Source organism: Bombyx mandarina, chromosome 02, assembly GCF_030267445.1.
Source record: "Bombyx mandarina strain Sakado chromosome 02, ASM3026744v2".
Classification (NCBI taxonomy): domain Eukaryota; kingdom Metazoa; phylum Arthropoda; class Insecta; order Lepidoptera; family Bombycidae; genus Bombyx; species Bombyx mandarina.
This window is the reverse complement of record NC_143209.1, coordinates 5,571,386-5,594,759: the sequence shown is the minus strand read 5'-3', so window position 1 is coordinate 5,594,759 and position 23,374 is coordinate 5,571,386. Positions and strand designations below refer to the sequence as shown.

The 23,374-nt window shown below is 37.1% G+C and overlaps 1 protein-coding gene and 1 long non-coding RNA gene across 4 annotated transcripts; one reads left to right on the top strand and one right to left on the bottom strand.

Moving 5' to 3' along the window:
• Positions 1–292: 292 nt before the first annotated feature.
• Positions 293–2,438, top strand: LOC114245653 (uncharacterized). The gene is made up of 2 exons (XR_016324313.1): positions 293–429; positions 595–2,438. It is a non-coding gene; the product is annotated as an uncharacterized LOC114245653 (long non-coding RNA).
• Positions 2,439–4,743: 2,305 nt separating this feature from the next.
• On the bottom strand, positions 4,744–15,094 carry LOC114245703 (uncharacterized). Of its 3 annotated transcripts, none has more exons than XM_089733483.1 (11): positions 14,892–15,094; positions 14,166–14,238; positions 13,940–13,983; positions 13,035–13,147; positions 12,489–12,592; positions 11,376–11,509; positions 10,101–10,159; positions 8,699–8,864; positions 7,537–7,638; positions 5,802–5,844; positions 4,744–5,411 (listed from the first exon to the last, which is right to left on the bottom strand). In XM_089733483.1, the coding sequence occupies exons 2-11, from the start codon at positions 14,224–14,226 to the stop codon at positions 5,278–5,280; spliced, it is 960 nt and encodes a 319-aa protein (XP_089589609.1). In that variant the 5' UTR covers positions 14,227–14,238; positions 14,892–15,094; the 3' UTR covers positions 4,744–5,277. The 3 variants fall into 3 exon arrangements, with proteins under 3 accessions (XP_089589609.1, XP_089589614.1, XP_089589621.1); XM_089733488.1 differs by lacking the exon at positions 14,892–15,094 and adding an exon at positions 14,652–14,838; XM_089733495.1 differs by lacking the exon at positions 14,892–15,094 and adding an exon at positions 14,528–14,708.
• Positions 15,095–23,374: the final 8,280 nt, after the last annotated feature.

Sequence of the window (23,374 nt, the reverse complement as noted above, 5' to 3'; positions counted from 1 at the left end):
GTTTGTTGTGACCGGAAAAAACTTCAGAGTTTATTATTTTAGGAAATTATTAGGAAGGAATTAACTAGAGTGTATGTTTGCAATATTAAAATAGCCTCTTTTTACACATGCATATGAATATATACACGGTACATACTCCAAAATAACATTTTTTACAATTTTTGTCTATCTGTCTATCTGTCTGTCTGTCTGTTTGTTCCGGCTAATCTCTGGAACGGCTGGACCGATTTTGACGAGACTTTCACTGATAGAAATCTGATGATATAAGGAGTAACTTAGGCTACTTTTTTTAGACTAGCTTCGCCCAGCGGCGTCACCCGCAGTTATAGTCGTAGCGCGCGCAACATGGCGGGCTTCGCTTATCAATAAGAAGCGAAGCGAGGGCGGGTCGCTAGTCTGCTATAAAAAGTGATAATGAGTGGAAGTAAGGTTTGTTTCCGTGTTTCTGTTAAAAATGTACAATTTATATTGAAATACTCTGAATAAATTTCTCAAAACTATGTGACAGAAATTTACATCACTATGCAGTTGCCTCACTTGTAATGTATGGCGAAAATGTTTGTACTGTAAGTTTATTTTGTTTTGCTTTTCTAGAAATACTTGAAAGATGTGGACATCGAACTTTATCTGAATCGGTTAGACAATGTTTGGCTCTCGGAACAGCCTTGAAGACCATGATTCCGAGGATGAACACCACAATACTGATAAGATTGTAAGTGTTGCAGGACGAAATTGATGATAATGATGCAGATGACGGTAGAATGAATGTGTGCTGATATTGATCTTCCTCAGAAATGGAACCCTCTCACACATCATCATCCAATTTGCAGTCTTCATCTTCATCAAAAACTGATTTTTCATTTGACAAAAGAAACTTGATATGGAAAAACGCCATCTGGTGTATGACACAAATAAAATTACTTTCTTGGGGAGTTCTGCTACTCCAGATGATTTATCAAACCTGGAAACCCCATAGCAATGTTTCAACCATTTCATCACAAAAGATTTCATCAATACTTTAGTGGAGCAGACAAATTTATATATTATACAAAGCAATCCTGGTTCATTTACAACATATACAGAATATGATTTATATAAGTTATTAGGCATTTTGTTATACATGTCAGTACAAAAATATCTTAGCAAAAGATCATACTGGTCACCTAGGTTTGGTTATGACCCAATTTCATCAACAATGCCACTGAACAAATTGAGAAAATAAAGTAATCATTACATTTTAACAACAATGAACTACACAAACCTATCCAGAATATGACAGACTATTTAAAATCCGCCCTGTAATCCAGTACTTCAATGAAAGGTTTGCTACAGTGCCAATGAATCAAAGACTAAGTGTGGGTGAACAGATGTGTTCTACAAAAATAGGGCACTTTCTGAAGCAATGCTTACCTAATAAGCCCCATAGATGGGGTTTTAAATTGTATGTGCTTTGCGATTTGATGGACTATGCCCACAAATTTGAGATATATTCTGGACAAGGCTTTACAGATAAACTCCCAGATGAATCAGATCTCGGTGCAACCGGAAATGTAGTGGTACGTTTGCTTTGGGGAGTGCAAAGAAAGATAAAACACATCATATACTTTCATAATTTTTACAACCTCTTTGCCATTAGTATATTTCCTAGCTAAAGCAGGAATTCACACAGTGGGGACTGTACAACTAAACAGGATACCAAATAACAAATTACCTGAAAAGATTTCATGAAGAAATCAGTGCCCAGAGGTAGTTATCAAGGGAGAGTTTCTGTGTTGATGGTATAGATATGTCTTGTGTAGCTTGGAAAGATAATAAGGTAGTAACCATGTTATCTACTTATGCTGGAGCATTGCCTGTGACTAAAGTCAACAGATATGACAAAACAAAAAAAGAAAAATTTTACATCACTTGCCCGTTTATTGTCCAAGAATATAATAAACACATGGGGGAGTTGACCTCATGGATAGCTTTTTGGGCAGATATTATATTACTATAAGGTCTAAAAAATGGTACCTGCGTATTTTTTTTTCATTTATTTGACCTTGCCTTAATAAACTCTTGGATTATCTGTAAAAAAAATGCTCAGGAAAGGGTGAATCTCAAAAGAGTCTTCTTACAATGAGCCAATTTAGAAATGAATTGGCATTTGTCTTATGCAATAAGGGAACCACTAAACATGTTAAAAGGGGAGTCCCAGCAGCAGCATCCTTGAAGAAGAATTGTTGACAAAAAAAAAGAAAAGGTTCTCCGCCACCAAAAGATCTAAGGAAAGATAGTCTTGAGCATTGGCCAACAGTCAGTGGGTCACTTAGGTGCAAATACCCCAAATTTAAAGGATATTCCACAATATAATGTGGGAAATGCAAAGTTAAGTTGTCTTAATAAAAATAATAAAAGCTTTTTAAATTATCATCAAGAATAAATAATTTACAAACATATTCTATTTTTTATGTATTTAGTACAGAGCTAAACATGTGGCATTGCATAATGATGTAAATTTTCATCATATTATTTTTTACTATTTTCATATTATATATTTACACTAGGATTTTTTAAAGGATTATTTTTCCCTTAATATAGAGTATCAATTACACCAGCCTGATTTATTTTACAAAATAAAAAAAAAACATGCAAAGAAGGGCTAGGTCGGATCTAATGAAGTTATAATATCCATCAACCCTTAACGCATGTGCAAATTGTCAAGTTAATCTGAAAATAGGTAGTACATATTAGTTCCTTTTTTCCAACTGGAAAAGCGAAGGTATCACATCATGCGGCCTAATATTTTGTATAATCTGTTTAAAATGATATGGAGTGAAACGAAAAAAGTTGATTTATTTGAGAATATAATCGATTGGGATGAAATTAAATGAAACGAGATTTGATGGGATGAAATATTGTCTCGGTAAAAAGCCGGTTATTTAGACTTGTGGGCAGCAGCTTGGCTATGTCACTGGCATTGCTGACGTCCATTGGCGACGGTGACCAATTACCATCAGGTGGGCTGAATGCTCGTCTGCCTACAAGGGCAATAAAAAAAAAGACTAGTGGACTTTATTGAAGAGTCCGAAAGGCACATCCGGCGACTACATTGTACACTTTCACAGACACTAAACAGTTAATAAGCCACTGTTGTTACACAATGTTAAACTTGAAAAATCACTAAAATGACAAAGTAAAACAATTCACACACGATTTCGCTCCTAGAGTACCCGCCGAAAAATCAAAATCGGACATCTTGAAGCCTGTCAAAATGACATTGAGCGATTACACAGAGTATGTAGTATTTCTATTTTTCCTAATGGAAAGGCAAAGGTATCATAATATAAAGCCTAATATTTTATATTTTTTTATGAAAAACAATAACATAAAATGAAAGTTGATTAATTTGGAACAATAATCAATTGGCATGAAATTAAATGAGATGAGATGAGATGATGTAGGATGAAATATAATCTCAGTAAAATGGTGGTTATTTTTAGGAGGATCCCGAGGAGCTACGTCCAGTGGCTTTGATTCATTTTGAACGATTACATAGGTATACATGAACATATACTTTTTTTCTAAGATTTTACGGCCCGGTAACGAGAAATTTAAGCCATAGATATATATTTCGCCGGAGTCCGACCGACGTGCAAGCGATCAATTGTCGAATAAACTATTGTTTTTTTTTAGGATACATTTTTTCTTTCTCGATACGTACGCTGGGCACATATTAATGTTCTTCGGACTAGACCGCCGCTATTACCCTCATCCGACACAGATATACATACAGCTAGAGGTGGCTTACAAAATGAATATATCGCCTTTTCGCGTTAAAAGCGTACAATTTCCAAAAATATTCGCAGTTTAGTTAACATTCGTAAACATTTGGTATCAATCACCAGTATTAATAACTCATAAATACTGTCAAAAGAGCGTAGTTTAGTTTTAGTTTTTTTTTTTTTAGTTTACCTATGTTTTGACTACTATTAACAAAATCAATACATAATTTTATCTTACTTTAAAAGACAGATAATGTAACTGGTGAAAAATAAAAAAATCCATTTGCAATTATGATTAATATTATCAATATTGTCGTCCATAATTATTATAAAATATTTTTTTTTTTTTGTGTATCTCAGGAATGTGGACAAGATAGGACTATCATAACAAATTACATTATTTTTACGCAATTTTATGTGTCGTGTTGGCTTTGTTTCCAAAATAAAAAAATAGTAATTAACTAATTTAGCGGCTTTGTTGATTTGTATTAGTTTCTGATGTCTAAGGCAATTGTGCAGTGTAGGATGGTGATTGTTTAAATTCATATTATGGTAAATATGGTAGTGTCGACAATTGTTGTTTTTTTTTTTTATATTGTAGGTTATCAATATGTGTAATTTTCAGATGCCTGATGAAGGTCTAATAAAAGATCGAAACGTAGCAAAAATAATAATGTAATTTGTTATGATAGTCCTATCTTGTCCACATTCCTGAGATACACAAAAAAAAAAAAAATTATGATTATTATCATAAATATTACATGTTAATCCTTTAAAACACTCTCCTGTAAAATTAGTAAGTTTTGAGATTATACAGTTTTAATGCGAGATGACGGTATATGAAAGTAATATTAGAGATCAGAATTTTATACCGAAAATCGTTTTTTTTTTTGGTATTTCTGTAAATGACTTCGTTCACTAAACAATAAGATTCCGTTATCGACGGATACCGAGAAATGACAATTAAAAATAAAAGCAATTACAAAATAAATTTGTAAATATATTCATAAAATGCAAACGAATCATTTTGTGTACATCATACAACAGTTTCTTTTCCCTAACTCTAGATTCAAAAACGCGTTCAAATGTAAATGCTTTCGGGCACAGCTCGCTGGCGTTGCGGACCGTGGACCACACCACACTAATTTTAATGTTAAGATCAATACGATGTTTCCCGTTTGACCATTTTTATTTCCGAAGGTGGTAGGACCTCTTTTGAGTCCGCGCGGGTAGGTACCACCGCCCTGCCTATTTCTGCCGTGAAGCAGCAATGCGTTTGAAGGGTGGGGCAGCCGTTGTAACTATACTGAAACCTTAGAACTCATATCTCAAGGTGGGTAGCGCATTTACGTTGTAGATGTCTATGGGCTCCGGTAACCACTTAACACCAGGTGGGCTGTGAACTCGTCCACCTATATAATGGATAATAGGGTCATCGGAGGCAGGGTTACATGTTGTCGGTAGACCTCGCGGCGTCGTGCAGCGGTCCGCGGGCTCCCGGCGCGCGTCTCTATCAGCACGTGTTGACTCCGTGCTCGTCCTCGATGTGCCGCCTGAAGTCGTGTCTCGAGCTGGACTCGAACCCGCACGCGCCGCACACCAGCACGTCAGCCGCCTCTACCTCTTCAGTGTTCAAGCGTATCGTCTCTGTGTACGTACAACGATCTCTTACAATGCGCGCAATGGAAGACAAACTGAGGACGGGGCTAGTCACGGGGTCAATGACCTCACGGTGCTATACATTGCGGGGCAACTGTCATCACTTTAGGTTTTTTATTTTTATGGCTGATGTTAAGTGGTTACCGGAGCCCATAGACATCTACAACGTAAATGCCGCCACCCACTTCGAGATATGAGTTCTATGGTCTCAGTATAGTTACAACGGCTTCGAACCGAAATACATTACTACTTTAGGCAGGATGGTACCTACCCGTGCGGACTCAGATCCTACCGCCAGTAGATAGAGACTTCAGTTCGGAATAACAACAACAAAAAAAACTACCCTACGAACGTAACACACAACTGATTTATATTTACCCGGGGCGGTCGAGCAGTGCGCTTCCTGCACGTGCTTCGCGAGCTGAAACAATAACACGGAGGTCTTTGAAGGTTTCGTAACTCCATTTTTGTTTAATAGCCTATGAGGTTAATCCAGCTACGCGCGGACGGGTGGGTGACCTCACGGGCTCAATCTGAGAGAGCTTGCTAACACTAGCCCTAACAAGAGCAGTGCTTCGCAGGATCAACTGGATCTTTGTACTGCTGGTAGGACCTCTTATGAGTCCGCGCGGGTAGGTACCACTACCCCGCCTATTTCTGCCGTGAAGCAGTAATGCTTTTCGGTTTGAAGGGTGTGGGCTGTGCTTTTTGTGTACCCATTTTTACACTCAAATTCCAATTAATTGAAATAGATAACGAGCGAGCAATGTACTGCTCGCACCGTCCTTGCCGAATCCGGGCTCGACGAGTAAATTAACCAACAGACACAGCCCACTGAGTTTCTCGCCGGATCTTCTCAGTGGGTCGCGTTTCTGATCCGGTGGTAGATTGTGCAAAGCACTGTTCTTGCTAGGGCCAGTATTAGTAACACTTCTAGCTTGAGCCCCGAGAGCTCACCTACACGCTAGGGCAACGCTGATATAGCCTCTTAAGGCTATCAGCACAGGTAGGGGAAAAGAAAAAAACGGTGCGCATGCAACTTGGTGCACGTGAATGAAGTGAAACTTCTTTTTCGATGTGTACTACTGTGGTTTTCTTCATCTTTCATCCTTAAATCAGATTGCTCTTGTAATAGGGAATCTATACTAATATTATAAAGAGGAAAGATTTGTTTGTTTGTTTGTTTCGAATAGGCTCCGAAACTACTGGACCGATTTGAAAAATTCTTTTTCCATTAGAAGCCGACATTGTCCCTTATGAACATAGGCTACTTTTTTTTAATTTTTTTTTATTTTATTTTTTTGGTTTCATGTGTGTTTTAATGTTTCCGAAGCGAAGCGAGGGCGGGTCGCTAGTCGTGTATATAAGAGATGCGACATCTTCAACGTTTATATTATATATAGTTTAAATTATAGATTGTAAAATAAATAAATTAATATATTTTTTTAAATACTTCATTAATTTATTGGATGCTACTCGTTGCTAATGCTCGCGCTGGCCTATAGCAGGTATACTACGCGCGTGCGTTCGAGTGTCACGCATTCACTCTCGCTCTGTCTCTTTCTATCCCCCCTCCCCAGGAGCGTTAAAAGTTTAACGCAACCTTGTCGGAAGTCACATTAGAAGTTTCACTTCAAATAATTATTAGTTTACGAAAACTAAAAAGACACGCTTTTATAGAAAATCCAACTAAAAAATAGAAAATAAATTTTAATAAATTTGAATTCAAAGTAGTGTAAGAAAAACTGAATTTATAGTAAAAAAAAACGTTTTTAGTTGAATTTCAATTTTTTCAATTTTTTTTTTTTAAATATTGATTTGTCGTCGGTCCTTAATAAGTATGCTAAATTTCGAGTTAATCCGACGTTTTGGAGGGGCTCAAAATCATGTTCAAAGATTCCATTACATACATACGTCTGAAGCTAATAAAAGCGTATTACGACTTCTGAACGGTGACAAATGCGCTTGACTCGCCGCTCTCTCCCCTAAGCTGCTGCTCTCTGGCCCCTAGGTCAGAAGACCTCCCCCCGGACCGGGTATCCGTAAATGGATTCACCAGAGATAAAAAAAAAAAAAAAAAAACTAATAAAAGCGTATCAAAAAATGAGGGTACCTGCGTGTGCGTGTCGGCCAGTAGCGGACAGCGCGCGCACTGCAGCGTGACGGCGGCGCCGCGCCCCCCGCCCCGCGCCCGCGCCGCGCCGTGGATCGCCGCCTGCACGCACGCGGACACTACATTACTCCTAACCCATGCATCAGCCCGCTGAGTTTCTCGCCGGATCTTCTCAGCGGGTCGCGATTCCGATCTGGTAGTAGATTCATTTGCGAAGCAGCTGCTCTTGAGCCGTTAGGTCTCCTTCGGAGGCGCTCGGGCAGCTGTTAGCAAATCCCACCCCTCCTGGCTGAGCCTTTGCTCGCCCACCTGTCCTGGTGAAACTGGAAAGGCCTCCGGGCCACCAGTAATACTTCAATCATAAAAAAAAAGAACAACAACAACAACATTACTCAACCAATCTTGCTAGGGCCAGTGTTAGCAACACTCCGGTTTGAGCCCCGTGAGCTCACCTACAAACGTTAGGGCGAAGCTGAAATAGCCTCTCAAGGCTATCAGCATAGGTAGGAAGAAAAAAAACCTCAACCAACAATACCCTAATGCAGTAATGCGTTTCGGTTCGAAGGGTGCGGTAGCCGTTGTAACTATACTGAGACCTTAGAACTTATATCTCGATTTGGGTGGCGCATTTACGTTGTACATGTCTATAGGCCCCAGTAACCACTTAACACCAGGTGGGCTGTGAGCTCGTCCACCCACCTAAGCAGTAAAAAAAAATCATTAGCAATTTTTTTTTTCTTTTTTCCTATCAATGCTGATAGCCTTGAGAGGCTATTTCTGCTTCTCCTTGACGTGTAGGTGAGCTCACGGGGCTCTAACCGGAGTGTTGCTAACACTGAACTGTACAGTTAAAAGTGAGACTTGACGACTCATATCTCAAGGTGTTTTTTTGTTGTTGCTTAGATGGGTGGACGAGCTCACAGCCCACATTATGTTAAGTGGTTACTGGAGCCTATAGACATCTATAATGTAAATGCGCCACCCACCTTGAATTATAAATTCTAAGGTCTCAGTATAGTTACATGGGTGGCGGCATTTACATTGTAGACGTCTATGGGCTCCAGTAACCACCCATATAAGCAACAAAAAATAAAAACACGATTTATACCAAAACAAATTTAAATCACTACTTGGTGTGTTCACAAAACAATATCGGCCCTACCTTATGCTCCGACATTTCCTTGATGGAGTTACACTTGAAGGGACACATCTTGCACGCGTACAGGAACAGCTTGAAGTTGGGCGAGGCCAGCAGCTCGTGGGGCGGCGGGAGGTCGCTCTTCCGCTTCCGGCCCCTCCGCCGGGGAGCCGCCTGCGCTATGGTGGCCCTGCAACAAGCAGACCCGGACTCCATACTTCGCATACGATTCCAAGCTTACCAAGATCCAGCTTACTGGTCAACCAAGCCAACTAGGCACCTAGAGTTCATTACGTCACGCGAGTTTCTGATAGGGTCAGTGAAAAAAAAAAAAAAAGTCAATGAGTTGCCTCTGCGGGATGGATTGCAAGTTGACTTCTTGACTGCGAACAATCACTCATTGTGTCACCGAGTCAGCATGGAGTACATCCACCTATGAGCTCGTTTACTGGTCTACAGTAGCCGTTATCCTTCAAGGTTTTTTTTTATTGCCTTTTTTGATGGGTGGACGAACTCATTGTCATGAAAAAACAAAAGGAAAAATGTGATATATTAAATTAATTGTGAAGGATTTGGAGAACAGTGCATGCAATAACGTTAATATTAAGAAATAAAACAATTTTCTATTTCGATAATAATGTCATCCCATCCCTATTCCGACCCTCGAAATATATTCTAGCATTCAAGAAGAAAAGATACACTTTTCAAACACAAAGTGCCGTCTCGTGTATATTAAAACTATCGATATCGATAAAGATTCATCGTTATTCAGATAGGAACAGACCTTTTTAATAAGTGTAAACAAATATAATTAAATAAAATGTACTTTTTAATACAGAAATTAGTGAACGAATCTACATCTCAGCTGATGTTAGGTGGTCCCCCAGCTTGAAACCTGAGATGTGTCTCAATATCATAAACACATTTAACAAATTAGGTTTTTTTTATTTATTGCTTAGATGGGTGGACGAGCTCACAGCCCAACTGGTGTTAAGTGGTTACTGGAGCCCATAGACATCTAGAACGTAAATGCGCCACTCACCTTGAGATATAAGTTCTAAGGTCTCAAGTATAGTTACAACGGCTGCCCCACCCTTCAAACCGAAACGCATTACTGCTTCACGGCAGAAATAGGCAGGGTGGTGGTACCTACCCGTGCGGACTCACAAGAGGTCCTACCACAAGTAATTACGAAAATTATAATTTTGCGGGTTTGATTTTTATTACACGATGTTATTCTTCACCGTGGAAGTCAATCGTGAACATTTGTTGAGTACGTATTTCCTTAGAAAAATTGGCACCCGCCTGCGGGATTCGAACACCGGTGCATCGCTCAACACGAATGCACCGGACGTCTTATCCTTTGGGCCACGACGACTTCAAATGGCCAATGACGTGGCCAATCAATTACAGACGCAGTACTCACTTGACTTTCTGTAATGCTTTAGCCTTTTCCAATATCTCGGTGGCAGACGGCACCTTCTTCTGAAAAGGAAACAGCATATTATAGTGATTCTTGTAAAACAATTCACTGCATCGACTCTCACAGAGACGGGTGCACGAGCTCACGTGCTATGTGGCATTAAGTGGTCATATCTCATGGATATCACGGCGTCAATCACGTGTAGGCATACAGTTTATGTAAACAAAATTGTGCGTAGTCATAACATAGATAATACACATAAATTAATTATAGATAAGCAACTCGAGCACTCAAAAAAAATGTTAACGGGCGTCGGCCACTAGATGGCTTCGCTTCGATTAGTTTCTCATTGCTCCTGCAGATGGCGGTAACATATTACCTATCCTATATTTAATGAAGGATTTTGTAGATTATCAGAAACCACAAATTGACAAAATTTAATCAATTTGTCTATAACAAATAAAGACTTATATGATTTACTATTTTATTTTTATTTTCTGTGTTTAATCATCACTACATAGTATAATACAAAGACGCTTTCTCTGTCCCTATATCCCTATGTATGCTTAACTCTTTAAAACTACGCAACGGATTTTGATGCGGTTTTTTTTAATAGATAGAGTGATTGAGGAGGAAGGTTTATATATATAATGACAGCCATTAAATAGTGGAGAAATCAATAATAAATTACAGTTTCCGAAGCGAAGCGAGGGCGGGTCACTAGTTATACAATAATTAAAAACCTCAACTTTAATAACACATAAGTTTAGGGGCATCCGCTACAAGATGTCGCTAGTTTCCATACACAAAAAATATTTGTCTTAAAGGATCGCAGTTTCAGGGGCCTGGGAGTTGTGTTATTAAATTATTATAATTATCTCCCTTCCGATAACGACCTGCACCATTAGTCAACACTACCATCATAGCCGCCAAACATGCATCCACCTTGAGACATACCTACTGGTGGTAGGACCTCTTGTGAGTCTGCGCGGGTAGGTACCACCACCCTGCCTATTTCTGCCGTGAAGCAGTAATGCGTTTCGGTTTGAAGGGTTGGGCAGCCGTTGTAACTATACTGAGACCTTAGAACTGATCTCAAGGTGGGTCGCGCATTTACGTTGTAGATGCCTATGGGCTCCAGTAACCACTTAACACCAGGTGGGCTGTGAGCTCGCCCACCCATCTAAGTAATAAAAAAAAATAAAAAAGGCATGAGGCCGCAGAAGTAAGCTGGACCGGTCCAGTAATTAGTTGTGTTCATGATAAAATATAACTTACTTGTGTAACATGCACCACTTGTGTCTCGTCCTTTTTCTGCTGTGAGTTGACCTGGGGCAGAGCGGACTGCAGGAAGAACAACGGACCCTGACCGTTGTCGCTGTCCACCATAACGTACTCTTGGTTATCGCGATCTGAATAGAAATCAAATATAGATTTTGGTCCGGTCTCAACCCGAAGGTTGTGGGGGGTCGCCAATATTTTTTTTTATATTTAAGGCGAAGTAGTTTGAAGTCGTCTCGAATCCAGCAGGCGGGTACCAATTTTTCTAATAAAATATGTAGTCAAAAAATGTTCGCGATTGACTTCCACGGTGAAGGAATAACATCGTGTAATAAAAATCAAACCCGCAAAATTATAATTTGCATAATTACTGGTGGTAGGACCTCATGAGAGTCCGCACGGGTAGGTACCACCACCCCGCCTATTTCTGCCGTGAAGCAGTAATGCGTTTCGGTTTGAAGGGTGAGCCAGTCGTTTAACTAGATACTTGACTAGACCTTAGAACTTATAACTCAAGGTGGGTGGCGCATTTACGTTGTAGATGTCTATGGGCTCCAGTAACCACTTAATCACAGGTGGGGTGTGAACTTATCCACCCATCTAAACAATAAAGAAAAAAGAAAATAAAAAAAGATTTAGCAGCTCGTAATACGCCACACCATCCCTATCTAAGGATCGCCAAAAATTTTCTCTCTACTGAAGGGTCGTGGTTGAAAAAAATTTGAGCACCACTGACCCATAATGGAATACAAAACTATACCAGTGCACGAATCCTTTAGGTGCTGTATTAATGTAATCTGTTTTTTAATCTAACCACATAATCATCTGAGAACTGTGTAGGCGTTAAATGAACCAAGTTTGATGTGGAAATGTAACTATACATCTACGATGGAACAAATCAAATAAATTTTATTCAACATAAATGAAAGTACATACTTGTTGAACGTCAAAAGAACTAGCCTCCGTCCTGAGAAGAATTGGCAAGAAACTCAGCGGGCATGTGTTTTTTTTTTTTAAATATGAAATTATTATTATTATAATTTTTAATATTACATTTTTTTTAAATATGAATTTTTTGCAATTGGTATTATAACGTAACAATCTGCATACCTTCAGTATCGCTAGTCTGTAGGACACAGGTGACAGCATTCTCGCTACCCTCGCCTTCACAGTCGTTGGCGAGCAGCTGATAAGATTCTTCACCATCTTGAGATCTGTCAAAAGTTAAAAAAAATCATTTTATTCAATGACTATGCCAATAACACTATATCGTCTTTTAGAGTTAAAAGTGTGCAATTTCCAAAAATATTCGAAATTGAATTAATATGCGGAATCATTTGGTATCACCAGTATTTTTCTCATAAATACTGTCAAAAGAGCATAGTTTAGTTTTTAGTAGTTTTCCTATGTATTGACTACTATTAACAAAATTAATACATCATTTTATCTTACTTTAAAAGACAGAAAAGGGTAAAAAATAAATGTTGCAAAGATTATATTAATATTAAAAATATCACATGTTAAACCTTTAAAACACTCTCCTGTAAAATTTTTAAGTTTTTAGATTATACAGTTTTAATGCGAGAAGACAATGTGCGGGAAATTTTCATCACTTGTGTTGTCCGAAGCTTACATAAAAAATAGAGTATAAATTACCTGACAAGAGTTAAATTTAGCAGATCAAATTGTACAAGGCCTTTATCACCATCTATGACCTGCATGTATTGCTTCGACGAGCCACTACAAGACAGCTCCGTGAGGCTCTCAGTCTGCAGAAAAAAATATTCAACTTAAACATTATACTTGATAAAGGTAAACCATTTTTATTTTATTTTGATTCAGATTCGTTCTGACTGTTGTAATGTAATAATGTAATGTCTAATGTTAGTAGTACTAATGCACAAAAGTATGCGGCCTAAATAGGCGTCTAATGAATTTCTAAGAAACTGCATCATAAGTTATTTCTATTATTTTCTGAACACCTGGTCAGTTGTGGATATCTCGCCTTTTCGCATTAAAAGTGTACAATTTCCAAAAATATTCGAATTTGAGTTAATATGCGGAATCATTTGGTATCACCACTATTTTTCTCATAAATACTGTCAAAAGAACGTAGTTTAGTTTTTTTTTTAATTTACCTATATTTTGACTACTATTAACAAAATTAAGAAATCATTTAATCTTAATCTAAAAGACAGATAATGTAACAGGTAAAAAATAAAATGTTGCAAATATGATTAATATAAAAAATATTACATGTTAAACATTTAAAACACTCTCCTGTAAAATTAGTAAGTTCTGAGATTATACGGTTTTAATGCGAGAGGACGATATGTATATGCCCGTTTATAATGCCAAGTCCAAAAAAAGACAGGTGATTACTCTAATTGATACCTACTTCACCAATCTATTGTTTTCCACAGACATGAATTTATCGTCTGATGGCTATCTTTTTCCTCGTGTCTTGTTACTATATAGACCACAATAATTATTTAGACGAGTTAGACTGAATTACTAATTAATGCTGTTCCAATTTTCACTTTTACCAAAAATATATTTACCCTGTCACGGTCGAACGGGGTGACCTCAACAATCTGTAATTGTCCTGGAAAGATGAGGAATAAAATTACAATTTTGTTTTGAACATAGTTTGAATAAATTAATGACAAAGCTGTCTCAAGCAATTCCTCAGGGTGTGCATCATTGTCATTTCTATTATACCATACACCATATAGATATTTTTCTGAATAAATATTTGGATTTCTGTAAAGTTGACTAAAAGCTTACCATCTTTGTACTCAGCTGTCAAGATCTGGGGCTTTTGGTTGTCGTCACTTGAATCCGACATGATTCGTTCCACCTAAAAATTTGATATATCTTGATAAAGTTATAGGGAGCATTTCCAAGCTGTCACCCTTGAAATGAAGCTATCTTGTCTTTTCAATGAAGAATTATCGAAGATGTTCTTATGATAGTTAAAATATTATCGATATTTTGAATTTTTGGTCGTCGTTAATAAACTTACAACCAAGATAATTAATATTTTTGATGGTAAACAAAGTTAGGGTGTGCCAGTTTATAGCACATCCAATTTGACGTAACACTAAATAATATTGACATGGTCTTATAATGAAAATTTTGCAATTTACCAAAAACTTCTACCCACTCCGATGTTACGTTATCATCACAAATCAAATATTCGTTAGTTATTATTTTAATACGTTAAAATCTGACAAATACATTAGGTACTTCATCAAATATGCAGGGACTTACGCCATATTCTTATTTACAATTTCTGTATGGGTATTCACTATTCAGCTGTTTTAAGATGCATGCAGTTTCAAAATGAATTTGTATAAATAAATTTGCATAGTGTGCATATCCAAAATAAACAAACACACGTCATTTAAGTATGGGATTGAAAACGTAATTTTTTCTTGCAACACCCAAGCATTTATTATCGGTGTTTCTACTCTCCATAGGAATTTTAATATAGCAACAATCAATACTTACGGTTTAATGGCAACAATGGCGTATTTAAACACAATTTGATAATGTTATAAACTGACAACTAAAAAAACTAACAACAAAATATTAAGTATGTCTCAGAAATAATCTTATGTCTTATTGTGAAACGTTTACGAATTGTATGCGCACGTTGACTCAAACGCTATTAATAAAGAACATCAAACCATTTTGGAACTGAGTTGCCATACTAAAAAAAATCGTAGACTTTCTAAAGAGGAAAAAATAAATCCCTATAAATAAAACAAAATCCCATAAATGTTTTCGGTCTAAGCATGTAAATTTTTTTGTAATCCTCTCTAAATTAATTAATTGTTATTTATTAAATACAATAATATCATAATTTAGTATTCCATTTTTTTACTACTTTTGTAAACACTTTTGCTTATTTTAGAAAAATATTTAGTAATTTAGAATAAAACAAACGAAACCAGCATTTTAAAACATAGGTAGTACTAATATACTTACTTCTAATAGTTTGAAGCGAAAGTATTAAAAGTGAACGACCCTGACCTTGAAAGGTTGAATAAAAATGTCAGAGTACATTGCACTGTGAAGTTTGATCATATGCCCGTCTCTTTTTATCCTGTGCGTTAAGTATAACGTTGTCCTTATCTAGAAATCAATAATGGTAGAGTCGAATCTGCTTAATGTAGAGTCGAAAATAAAAATAAGCTACTGAATCGGAGTGAACTGTGGCATGCGCTGTACCGAAGCCGTGGAGCTACGCGTTCGAATAGAGACTGTCTCTCTCCAACACACTAGAATTCCATAACAAATATTCAAAATAAGAATCTTGGAATAACAATTCAAATGATCTTTTAGACTTATTCCTATTCGCTTAAACGAATAACAAAACAAATTTGAAATAAGAACGTTTGGTAGTTTTTAATGTTCTATCACTGTGAGGCTTGTAAAAGGCATATGAATTTTCATTCCTGAATCGCGCTATTGACATTTTAGCGAAAGTTCGTATATAAGACTTGAACTCGTTAATTCTGATGGGAGGTCCGTAGCTACTGCGTGGGCCGGTACTGGCAGGGATCCGGTCTGCTTCCCTGCTACCCGCTCTATAATGAGAATTAAGCTCGATAGAAAGAGAAAATGAGAATAGAAACTCAGAAAAAAGATATACTGCGACAAACTGTTGAAAACTGAAAAAAGAGGCTAAGGTCTCATCCACACGCTAGTAGCTGATTTGACTTCCTTTTTGTTGAACGACATGCGACCTAGACCTACTATACCGTTCAGGCCAAGCCAAAATCACAGAATCTCAGTATTTTTTATCAACTTGAGATTTTCATTGTAAAATTGCAACAATTTGTACGGAAGATAAGAATTAATGTTTTTTACCGTCTAGTTTTTAAGATATTTTAAAAGGCTATCATAATTTTGTTGTTTTTTTTCCTTTTTTCCTACCTATGCTGATAGCCTTGATAGGCTATATCAGCTTTTCCTTGACGTGTAGGTGAGCTCACGGGGTTCAAACCGGGTGTGTTGCTAACACTGGCCCTAGCAAGAGCAGTGCTTCGCAAAATCTACGACGGATCAGAAACGCGACCCACTGAGAAGATCCGGCGAGAAACTCAGTGGGCGAATCTTGATAAAAACTACAAGTTTCTATTGGATTTTTGTTTGATGACCTCTTGTGAGTCCGCGCGGGTAGGTACCACCACCCTGCCTATTTCTGCCGCGAAACAGTAATGCATTTCGGTTTGAACTATACTTGAGACCTTAGAACTTATATCTCAAGATGGGTGGCGCTTTTGCGTCGTAGATGTCTATGGGCTCCAGTAACCACTTAACACGAGGTGGGCTGTGAGCTCGTCCATCCATCTAAACAATAAAAAAAAAAAAACCTCACGGGCTCACGGATGACCCTCGTGGCCCAAACGGTTCAGTAAGGTAAGGCTCACCAGTGAGCACCGTGGCCTGAATGAAAATATTTGATTTTTCATGTAGCGTACAAGATGTTATCAACCTTTTACGACATTACTGTCTTAAACCAGGATACTATTAGCGTTTTGTTTCAACATTAATGTTGTTTTACGATTAAGTTTATTGTTTTAGTTTCATTGATATCGCGTATTCAGCGTATTTCGCGCTTACTATGCGTATTGAGAGTTCCTTTCGAGAGTCGCTTTCTTCTCGCGTGGTCAGTGAAAAGCGTCACGTTTTTTTTTTTTAAAGACTAGCTGACCCGGTAGGCTTCGTACCTTGTACCTCAATCGATAAATAAAATACCTAAACTTTTGTATAAAATAAACTTAAAACAAACAAAAGGAATCCGTTCGACGGGGCACACGTCAAAGGAAAAACAAAATTGTTATTTTTATTTAACTCTGGACTTCCACAAATAATTCAAGATCAAAATTAGACAAATCAGTCCAGCCGTACTCGAGTTTTAGCGAAACTAACGAACAGCAATTCATTTTTTTTAAAGATTACAAAAATATTCCCGCAGGAATGAGATGTCACTACTGACCTGTAGCTGTCACTAAAAACCATCAACCTATTTGCATCGTTTCAATAATAAAGGACGCCAAACAAAAGTACCTACTTGCACATTTATACAATTATTGTAGATACTTAATTTTTTCAATTAATAAGTAATTATGATTAATTTATTCCCTTACATTGGAGCTCTCCAAGTTACGTACGTTTGCGGGCTAATTAAATTTACTACCTATTACAAAAGCTGGAGGACCGCAGAAAAATATATTTCCAAAACCAAAACCCTTTCCGGGAATTCCCCCAAGAATAGTAAAATATAGCTTCACTTTTAAATTATGTCATGGATATAGAATGTTACAAGAATTAAGATAAATTATACCGAATATTGATTAAATGTTTTGACAAAGAATTTTAATAACCAAACTATTTATATTCAAAACTATTTTCTGATTAAAGCATGCAAGCTCTTTGAACAAATTACAATTGTGTTTTATTTATATTTGGCTCATGTGAGATAGAAAGGATAGAAAGCATTTACCGAAATTCTGTGAACGTAATCACTAATTAGGTACCTATCTAACTAAATCTAGTGAAGTGGCTGAGATTTGACTTGAGTCACTTGAAGTTTGAACAAAGTACACTGTATGATTTTTTTTTCTACCTATGATGATAACTTTGATAGGCTATATCAGCTACACCCTAGTGTGTAGGTGAGCTCTTGGGGCTCAAACCGGAGGTGTTGCTAACACCGGCCCTAGCAAGAGCAGTGCTTCGCAGAATCTACCACTGGATCGGAAACGCAACCCACTGAGAAGATCCGGCGAGAAATTCTGTAAGCTTTTCTTGTTGTAAGCTCTATGCTCTATCGACTCTAACGTGGAGATGCGGCTCTTCATTATAATACGTATATTATGATCCATTATACGCTCGTCATTGATATTGTGTCAGTCAAACTTCATCAAAAAACAATTCACGAATATTTCAAAGCAGTTTTAGACATATTTAGTTAAATAACTTCTGTTTTACTTCTTTTTTCCAACCTATTCTAGTAATACGAAGAGCTATTTCAGCTTCTCCTTGTAGTGTAGATGAGCTCACGGGGATCAAACCTGACGACGTTGCTAACACTGGCCCTAGCAAGTGCAGTGCTTCGCAGAATCTACCACCGGATCGGAAACGCAACCCACTGAGAAAATCCGAGGAGAAACTCAGTGGGCTGTGTCTAAGGGTTAATTTACTCGTCAAGCCCTTCGTCGTAAGCGACGGGTTCGACAAGGACGGTGGCCGATGCTTAAAGTACCTAAAAGCACCGTTAGTGGATCGGAAGAGTCGTAATGACGTGTTTAGGGCGACGTCGACAGTTTACCATTCGGTCCACAGGATCGGGTATGTAGTTTCCGGCGGTCACGACAAGAGGGTTTTCGTGTCGTACAGCGTTCTCAAAGCGGCGCAATGATGCCAACTATATATACTTACTGATTGAGTCAAGCTCCAGGTCATCATGGAGATCCACATTCCTTAAGAACCACGATGCTTCGACGGCTATCCTGCAAAAACGGGATTGAATTACTTGAAGGGGTTTCAAATCAGTGCGGGCCGCGTGAGCGAGCATTACACTTGCATAGCGTCGCTGCGCGTGCGAATCCGCGTAAGAGCAACTTGTAAAGACCGCGTATTTGCTTTTTGATGATTTTACAGGAGGAAGAAAAAACTTAATATCTCAGCCATTTCAATTGTTATTACCAACTGAACTTAACAGCTAGTTCTTTACACCTTTCTTTAATGGAAAATAACGTAAATTTAATCGTAGTTAGCCTAGATTTTGTGTAAAGTCACTTACGCGGTTTTGTTTTAACTAATTACAAAATAATTACACTGTTATTAAAGGTACGCGGTTTTTAAATGAAACAATTGATTAAAGGGTTGTATTTATTATTAGAAAAACCAAATCGGAAACAGTATAATCTAACAAAAATATTATGTATTTATTATCGAAATCAGTTTACAAAAGGATATTTATTACCTATTCATAATTAGTAGATCATTAATATTTAATCATTAATGGAGATCTTATTATAAGAGTTCAGATTTCCATTCCAGGTCTTATAGATTCAATAAATAAGGTAATCTATAAGACCAAAGTCTTTAAAAAACATATATTCAGGTGTAATTACTTCAGACTTGGAACTTTTCTGGCCCCCTTTGTAATTACTTCGAACTTGGTACTTTTCTGGGATCCTTTGTTATTGTGGCGTGTTTTGAGGGTAAAAATATTTCCCGATTTTTCAACTTCCTCTCAATCCCCGAGTGGACTGAATCTACTTCCATTTGCCAGTGACCTTTCTCCAAGTACTTCTGAGTTATTATTACTTTCCTAGCCATAGCCAAGTGCAACAACGCATTCGATACAACATTATTTGTTTTGTGCTGTACAACCATCTCTAAATATAACATCCTTTCAATCATTATCCAGTAATTTAGTTACGTAGTCTACGAAAAAGACGCGAAAGTAGTGGCTTTTAAGGCGGATGCTGTCCCATCGAACCGGTAACACGTGACTCAATTATTGCTAAGATTGTACACAGAAAAGTTATGTACGGCGCGATTAGTTTCAAAATAAAGTGCACTGGCATTGAGGAAAGAACATAGTTTAATTGCCTGAAGGTCTGCTGTTAATGCATGTATGATTCCTTTTTGGGCTAATTCTTTGTCAAAATTCTTTTCTGCTTTAGCCAAGTCCTTTCGTTCAATATGTTTAGCATACTGTTCGTCTGATAAATTACCAATTTTGTGAGCACAGCACTGGTCACAAGCATCCTTTTTTGGTTGAAACAATCCAATATTCTCCTCAAGCAAAAGCTTTTAAATAATAGTTTGGGGAAAAAATTTCTTCGCATTTTGTAAGAAAATTCACAACATTTTTTAATATAGTTTATTAACATTTAACTACAGTATGTAGGTACCATTTTGCTCGATAACTTTTTGCCATCTTTTAGGTAGGGACATAATCCCATTGCTATAGAAATTTTGGGGCTTCTGATCAAAATACCGCGACAATTGGTTTTGGCAGTCCTCTCGTGATCTTAACCTGACACTGCCTAAAGACTTCTGAAGAGACCGACACAGGTGGAAATCTGAAAGTGCAAGGTCAGGACAATACGGCGGATGCATTAACACCTTCCAGCCAAGCTCTCTTAATTTTTGCTGAGTGGCTAAAGATGTGTGAGGTCTAGCATTATAATGATGAAAAACCACACTCCTTCTGTTGATTAATTCCGGCCGCTGTCTCTCAACTTCTTGTTTTAATCTCATCAGTTTTTCGCAGTAGATTTCAGAAGCGATGGTCCTGCCTGGTGGTAACGGCTCATAACGAATCCCTTCCAATCTCACCCCACACACAGCATCACCTTGTTGCGTGTTAACCCGGGTTTCGCCACAGTCTGTGAAGCCTGACCGGCCTTTGACCACGACCTTTTTCGCGCGTTCTTGTCGTACGTGATCCACTTTTCATCACCAGCTATCAGCTTCTTCAAAAATGGTTCGGTTTCATTATGTCGTAATAAAGAATCACAAATCAGTACACGGTTCATTAGGTTTCTTTCAGTGAGCTCGTGAGGTATCCAAATATCGAGCTTTTTTGTGTACCCAGTTTTTTTTCAAATGCGCCAAAACTGTTTGTTAGTCAATTCCCAGTTCTTCAGCTACGTCGTAACTACTGATATGTTGATCTTGCTCCACTTTTTCAAAAATGGCATCGATTTTATCCGTAATAGGGCGACCAGAGCGACGTGCATCTTTGACATCAAAATTTCTGGATTGAAAACGTTTTAACCAAATTTGTGCTGTTCTCACAGACACTGTACTAGGTCCATAAACATCGCAAAAAATTCACGGCTTGCCTTGCAATTTACTTTTCTTATAGTAAAATTTTAAAATGTATCGAATTTCTTCATTAGATTCACTCATCTTGACAGTACGAAAAATAAATAAAAATCACACATTTTCCTAATTTGAATTTAAAATTATCTTCCTTAAAATTTGAACTTTTAATGATACCAAAACCAGCCAGATACAAATAGTATAGCCGAAGAGATTTTATTACAAGTTTATACATACTACAATGCGAAAATACTTTTTCCCCAACCTATTACTTTTCTAGATGCTACAGGTTTATTTTCTGAAACCGAGTAGTCGACATAAAGACGATACAATTGTGATTTTGATTGTATGATAGGTTCTAAGCACAACTTTGAAGTAGATTTTCTGCAGTAATGTGATGGTAGTTTCGGTAGTACAGTTAAATATTTTTTAGCTAATTCTTTTTTGGATATTTTTTGTATGACTCCTGTTGTTTTAAGTTCCTTATTATTTGTCCCATCTTCAAGCCAATAGCGAACCGTCCATTCTTTAATACCCAATCTCTCCAAAAACGTTTTCAGGCTAACTCTTACCTTTTTATTGTTAACTTTTTGATAGTACATTTTAGTGTCATTTCATCTTGAATTAGAGATCTTCGTTTTCTAGATGTAAGTTTTTTATCCACCATTGAAGTAATATATTTTTATTTTCTTGCAAAGTCATCTTCTAGTGATCATTAAATATTTCAGATCGAGCGTCTTTTGTTAGGTTTGAACTATAGTAACCACTAAAGCATTTTGTTGACAAACATATTGGACCCATTATTCTTGCTGGCTCAGGATCGTTCTGAACAAGTTTTGTGCCCTCCTTTTAAATCCAATGTACTCTTTTCCCATTATTCTCTACCTCTTATTTTTCTTTCTCAGACAAAGTGTGGACACTGGTTGTATCACTGCTTAATTTTGATAGTTAAATATATTTAATATTGCTCTTTTCTTCTGTAATAATATTTTTCGCCTTTCAGATAGCTCTCGCAAAGTTACCACGTTTTAATTAATATCCGCATTTTCTAAAATAAAATTATCTTGGTCCTCTATCATTTGAGTACTTACCTGAAAATGCAAGGATTTAACTATAAAGAAATAAATAAATAGTTTTAGTAAAATTCAATACCGCGTAACTCAACAAAACTATTAAATCAAGCTATGTCAAGACCGCGTAAATACTTTTTAGGGGCTATATTAGTCAGAATCATTAAATTGATAAATAATTATATGTAATTTAAATATTCTAAGATAAGCACATTACAAACGGAAAATAATAAACATTTAAAACAAACTTACATGGTGGTTATTCACGGCAAAATAATTATTTTCGGGAGCACACACAAATTGCGTTACATTTTCCTTACGACCGTAGTAAATACGCGCAATTTCTTCCAACTTCATGCCTCCTACTGTTCCGCGGTATTGTTTCGATAGTAAAACTGGTGTTTTTCCTTGGATAATTCAAATCAGGTGAGGTCTAATATATGCCTATGAGAGCTTAGAATCGACCAGCACGATATTGGAATTTTGCGCGTTTTGCTGTTACGCGGTATTTACAAACTGCTCTTACGCGGTTTTGCACGCGCAGCGACGATAGGTCATGATGTATGAATATAAATACAAAACGCACTTATACATATACAAAAGTAATCCTACTATGATTATAAAAACGCGAAATTCTGTATGAATGTATCGATGTTTATTTGTTACTCTTTCACGCGAAAACTACTGCACAGAATTTGATGAAACTTTACAATAATATAGCTTACCCATCAGAATAACACATAGGCTATCTATACTTCTATACTGTAAATAATAATATTATAAAGAGGAAAGATTTGTTTGTTTGTTTGTATTGAATAGGCTCCGAAACTACTGGACCGATTTGAAAAATACTTTGACTGTTTGGAAACTACACTATTCCCGGGTGACATAGGTTATAATCTTTTCTGAAAAAAATTAGGGATCCTTATTAAAACTCCAATAATGTAACCCAAGGTGTAAAACAAATACCTAAAATATTCATTACATCGCGTTCCCTGCGAAAACTATTGATGATCGAATAAAATAATGTACTACGACTTTGTAGAACACATTATTATTTATAGAAAG

Excerpts from the sequence above, each read along its gene's own strand:
- LOC114245703 (XM_089733483.1), bottom strand. The coding sequence starts at position 14,226 with ATGTCGGATTCAAGTGACGACAACCAAAAGCCCCAGATCTTGACAGCT. Across the intron at positions 13,984-14,165 it reads GACAGCTGAGTACAAAGATG|GACAATTACAGATTGTTGAG; the intron begins GTAAGCTTTTAG and ends TCATCTTTCCAG. Across the intron at positions 8,865-10,100 it reads AAAGCATTACAGAAAGTCAA|GGCCACCATAGCGCAGGCGG; the intron begins GTGAGTACTGCG and ends TGCTTGTTGCAG.